A 6,018-nucleotide genomic window follows, 5' to 3' on the forward strand; every position below is an offset into this window, starting at 1 on the left:
AGACAGTTTAATGTTGTGTATTATAAACTTACACAAAACCATCAAGTATTTTTTAAACAAGAAATGGTTTATTAGAAATACCAACACAGTTTTAAAATAAATAGTCTTCAGACGTTATTTAGTATGTCATTTTTTTACATGTTTTCTGTGCTAGCCTCACATTTTGGAGACAGAAGACAATTGCCTTAGACGAGCCCGTACTTGTTTTACTTCATGGTTACTTCATGACTAGTAAACACGTAAAACTATTTATTGTTACTAAACGCATGTCAATATAACGCTCTAATAAATAGTCAAAATAGTCTATATAGAATTCCAAAGGTTTCGTCGTTAAATTCATCCTTGTTAAGGAGCAAGAACAATCTAAACAATCTACTGTTGTTGTTTAAGTCAGTATGTAGTTGAATAATGCGATTGCATATTATTTGAAATCATAAATTCTAACATCACTTATCTGTAGTTACCTTAGATGACCCTTTCTTTAATAAACTGAAACAAAACTTTATAGGTTCCTTAACTAAGCGGACTGGATTTAACCATGATGTCTGCATAAAAAGCCAAACAATCACTTGGTAGCGAGTAGTTGGCAACAAATCGATGGAAATACACTTAGGCTACTCTATACTGTAAGCACTAATTAACCAAATCAGCGTGTTATTCGTATTACTTTTTATTCAAGCCAAAGTTGACACTAAGTATAAGTTTACTCTGTCTTTGCCCTCCCTTACTTCTCAGTTTTGAACGCAGATAGCGGACTTTAAAACTGAGGTATAAGGAAGTGAAATTTATAATAAGTGTGTTTAAGTTACGCGTTTGTAGCAGTCTATCAAGTTAGTCCACTCGCTCAGACCCCCTATATGTAGATTGCGATACAACTATTTAACACGACATCTTAACTGCTTGTTATTTTTGGAATCATTTTGAAGTCTGAGTACTTTTGTTAGAGGCATTAGAACATAATAACTTAAGAAGGCAGCTGGAGAAGAACTCTTTCATTGTTTCTTCTTCTTTCTCATCTGTACAGTTTCCGCAATATTAATGGTATGCTGATATCACTTGGTGGTTTCCAACAGGTGGTCCGTGAGTTGGTTAAAAATGGTCCTTGTATCAAATTTAACTATTTTTATAGATAAATAGCTTGTAGTTTGTCCACTTGTTATCAGCAAAGGTTTTTTAAAAGAAATGTAATTTCCTATTGGTACTTCTTGTCTTCTTTTAAAATGTTCAAAATTCAATTTTTTTGCTAGTTAAATTCATGCCACCCCCTTTACCAATCCATATATGAATAGTCGCATATTGTAGTTGTTTTGACCGACTATAGGTATTTGTTTTGGTTTCCCTACTTCGTTTCCTTTAGTGTTTTGCACTTTTAAGTAAATTTACGTTTGCCATTTTTTTCTACTTCATTTTTGCGTAATTTACATTTAATGATGTGTGAATGTAGGCATTACTTTTTATATATACCAGGGCATGTTTGGCGTGTGCATGTGTGCATATTTAAATACACAATATACACAATGTAGTAACTATGTAAGCTTAAGACGTACACAGAGCTATGGCACAGAAAATTTTTCTCTACTTCCGCTTCCGTTAGTACCAATGCGCATTTTGTTTACAATCATCCGCTTTTGAGATTCGTGGACCATTGACCTGTTATTGCGGATGCTGAGTTTTTTTTTTTTGCTGAGTGTTTTTTATTTATTTTGTTGTTGCATGTTGTGTTTATAGTTCTGGAGAGAGAGTTTTAATATATTTGCATGATAATTTTTTTTAATGACTATGTTTGTTGAACTGTAATGATTATGGCCTAGAAGTCATAAAATATTCAAAGCTATTGAAAGTATGGGCACGTCTACGCCTTTCATAAGTTCTTTAAGTCGCGTTCTCATTTTAATGGTAAGTTAAAAAATTTAATTTAATTAAAATTAAAATCTGTTAATATTAATAATATCTAAAAGTTGTTAACAAAAAATAGTCCTAAATATTCGACACGTGTATTCAAATCACTTTGAGTCCTTAAAAATATTATTCATATTAATTTCATTTTCAGATTTTTTCTAAATTATTTCCAAAATTTATTATTCCACTTTTTTAACCATTTTATCCTCTGGTGGCATTTCTTATCCTCTGGTGGTTATTTTTGTATGCTACTTCATAAAAACTTGGAAGCTTTTTTGTGTGAGCAAATGAATACGTGTTTATAATGAAATGATAATGAGTTTTGAGATAAATTCGAAACATGATCCTTAAATGCATTTTTTCTTACTAATTTACTGCCACATTCAATGAGGTTCTTGATGCTGTTGAACTTGCCACTTGGAGCACAAGTGTAATTGCAGCTAATTTAGCACTGATTAATTTGTGTCTACCGAAAGGATACTTGAACGTACTCGTGTAAATACATGAGTTTTTAGTGATTTTTTGAGTACCCTATCTTATTACGACTGACATCATTTCAACTGAAGTCATTGCACTGCATGAAAAAGCCAATTAATTTGGTATGAATGGCATAGAAATACAACTAGGAAAGTTGAATAAACTTACTTTTTGGGTAAATGTATAACTTTGTGGCTTATGAATAAAAGTAGCCGTAGTACTTTCAATTAATTAAATAATTTATTTTGCAGAAAATCATTCTCAACTACGCACTACATAAACTCGTAAAATATTTCCTAAGGATTTTAGTTCAAATAGTTCAAATAGCACAGACAACAACTTCAGTTAGTTAATTATTAAAACAAATTAAGTGTTGTTCTTAGAAAGCAATATTTTATGATATTTATTGACATTATACCAGTTAATCCAAGTAAATATAGGTTGAAGGTGAGTATAGTAACTTTTGAACTTTGATAGTGCAAATACTATTAGTAACTGCGATAAACAATGCTATTTTCGCAGAAAGTTATAATGTGGATAATTTATATAATGAGAGGGATTTAAATATTTTAGATATAAGTTATTGATGAAATCTGGCACTTAGTTGATACTCAATGCTATAACTTAAACAAAGTCTTTATTCTTTTAATAAACACATAGAATTCTTCGAAATCAAAAAAAGGTTTGAATTAATTTTGATAACATTTGTTTCGACATAGATCATTTAGACTTATTCCAAAGAATAACTAATTACCATAAGTTGTCCTCAACAAGGCGAAGAATTGGTACGACATACTTATAACCTATAAACAAAAAACAAAAGAAAATGGTTTGAGTTTTATTGTATATTCTAAATATTATTAAAAAATATTTTGCTTACCTTCATATACGTATTAAAGGATATAGGTGGAAAAGTTGGTGCACGTATGGAGGCTGGTTTTTGACTCCGTTCAATGAGATAGACTAGCATACGTTTATATTTGACACTGCAATTAACCCAGTCTTGATTATAAGCAGCATCGCCGACACGTTGACTCTAAAATAAATTTGTAGAACTTCTATATTTGAAAATTTGAACCAACACAAAACTCTAACTACCGAGGATATCAATCCATCTCCACAATAGCACACAACGAAAACTTGTAACAGTGATGCACTCAAAAATATCACATATTTGAAAATATCCTCCCAAGTGGAATTGGTCAATTGAAAGCCAATAAAGCAAATTGTCAGAGATGCAGTAAGAAAATTCAACAGCAACGAGAAATTGAAAATGCTATTAACTTGTTCGGTTAACCTACAAAACGTTTTAAAATTACATACAACGGAACCACGACACAGTATAAAAGCACATCACAGTACAGCTCAGATACTCACTCCAAGCACTTGGCATGCCGTTGTACAATTTCCTGCAAAAACTTTATGTGCTCATTATCGCTTTTGCCAGCACCCACAAACTCTTCCAAACATTTTGATATGTTGTCGAAGTGCATACACAGCTGCGTAACAGATGCAATAAGCAATAAATCAAGTGAGAGAAAGGCCGCACCAGCCAAGTAGGCGCCATGAATTTGCGTCAAGTATGTCAACCAAAAAATGGTTAGATCTTCGGTTGTATTAAACGGATACCACGTGTAGAAGCCCAATTTTCGCTCGAAGCCCATGCCTAGTATGTACCTTACAACGGACTTGAAAAGCGGATAAAAACTGAAAGTGGACGTGTACGCCAGACACAGCATGGAAAAAACAATCATTATACGCCGCATGAGTCGTTCATGATAATGTAATTTGTACTCCTCTTGCTTCGCTGTAGTTGAAGGAAATATGGCTTCCAGTTCATCCAAAAGTTTGCGAAGTATCTTTTTATGCACCGCCAGTGCTCCTTGCTTGAAGTCCACCATGAACGAGAAGCCGATGCAAGGTGCAACGCCAAAGGCAACCATTTGTGTTGCTGGATCTTTTAATCCATTTACGAAGTACACACCTTCAGCTAATGACAAGAGATTGAAGTTGATGAAACCAACATAAAAGTAAATCACGTACAGCAAGCTTAGTTGTTTATTGGTGGAACGATGCGCATAAATCTCTTCGCCTATTGTTTTATAGAAAATGATGGGTAAATCAATGAATTCATGATAACTGCGTAAATGTGGCATTTTAGTGGCCATCAATTAAGGATTTATTCACTTCTGAAAGAGGCTTCGCAATGGATTCACTTTTATATGCCAATAGTTCAAGTGCAAAGTAAAATTGACAAATTGCTTTTTAATAATTAAACAATTAGTCAGTTTATAATTGAATGAAACTTTAATTGAAATGAGAACTAAGCAGTTGTGCAACCCAAACAGATTTAATTTTTAATTTCGTAAATCAAATAAGCAAAAAGGATTAATTAAATTTACTTCCTTCAAAATCCGATATCAATAAAAGTTTGGTTTTGCTTTATTTACTCATATTAAATGTTAAAAATTACTAGCAAAAACGTTGACAATACTTTTAAATTAACAAAAATTGTATAGCTACTCTTTGTAACACTAATTAAATCCTTTACAGGTCAGTTTACCTTACGCTCCATATTAAACACATACGACAGCGACTCAACACTTTGGTAGCCCCCTTTCTTGAGGATCTTGATAAATTGCAAGACCTGACTCTATATAGCGTTTTAAGCTTCGCCAAGGGTTCTAGGTAGTTTTAAACCCCGAGTTTTTCCTACACATGCGGTAACACAATGGGCCAATAGGCCTAAGTGAATCCACCAGGGACCGTCGGTATAACCTAACCTAACACACATACAACGCAACGTGTTTATATTTCACCTACTTATATATTAAAAAAAAACCAATTAAAAATTGTAGTACTATAAGCTTTATTCGAAAAATTGCTACAATTTTTAGAAACATGAGGTGTTACCATTCAAACATGGCATGAGGGCTGTAGTTAACTCTTAAACTTACTCAGGTTAGAGTTGTTGCATCTCTCAATCTGATACTGCGACCCTTTCAACAGCAGATGTTTAGATGAGCCGCGTTCCTCATCAACTAGATAGTTATTTCCAAACAAATAATTTTAATTAGTACTGACAGAATTTATACTAATAAAGCTTTTATTGGTGCATTATCTTGAAACATATGTTTAGAATACCGTACTGTTAAGCCCACATACCAGGTAACCACATAAAACAACTAAGACTTATTATTCTTTTTTATTTGATAGACATTAGTTGATGAAAATTGAGAAGCTCAATAATTTAGTGATCACAATACCAAACTGTAACTAGGAATAGGAATACGAGTAAATGGGGTACCAGCTCCCAACGGAGCAAAGCACTGCGACCGTGGCAACAGACCCTAACCATACAGAAGACATTCCGCCTTTCGAATGGAAGCCAGAATGTAACTTATAGTTGTAGCAATTTTTTCTTCTAATATTTATTAATTCATCAATAAATGTCATAAACGACTTATGCCCCACTAATTTCGCTACAAGGTCAGAAATTTTGAGTTGTTAAAATTATAGAAATCCCAAATTATAGCCAAATTAATTATTTAAAAAATAGACCGCGTTTAAAAGTTAAAAGTCTACCGCAATAATTTAATTATTTGTAGATAAAAGGGTTCAAAGAGCTTCATCCAGTAATAA

General features: G+C 32.8%; 1 protein-coding gene across 1 annotated transcript; it reads right to left on the reverse strand.

Annotated features, from left to right (window-relative positions):
* Positions 1-3,088: 3,088 nt before the first annotated feature.
* Positions 3,089-4,532, reverse strand: LOC119667182 (odorant receptor 67c-like). The gene is made up of 4 exons (XM_038076470.1): positions 3,754-4,532; positions 3,475-3,673; positions 3,257-3,412; positions 3,089-3,179 (listed from the first exon to the last, which is right to left on the reverse strand). The coding sequence occupies exons 1-4, from the start codon at positions 4,530-4,532 to the stop codon at positions 3,123-3,125; spliced, it is 1,191 nt and encodes a 396-aa protein (XP_037932398.1). The 3' UTR covers positions 3,089-3,122.
* Between the last annotated feature and the right edge of the window lie 1,486 nt (positions 4,533-6,018).

Source organism: Teleopsis dalmanni, chromosome 1 (assembly GCF_002237135.1).
Source record: "Teleopsis dalmanni isolate 2A chromosome 1, ASM223713v2, whole genome shotgun sequence".
Classification (NCBI taxonomy): Eukaryota; Metazoa; Arthropoda; class Insecta; order Diptera; family Diopsidae; genus Teleopsis; species Teleopsis dalmanni.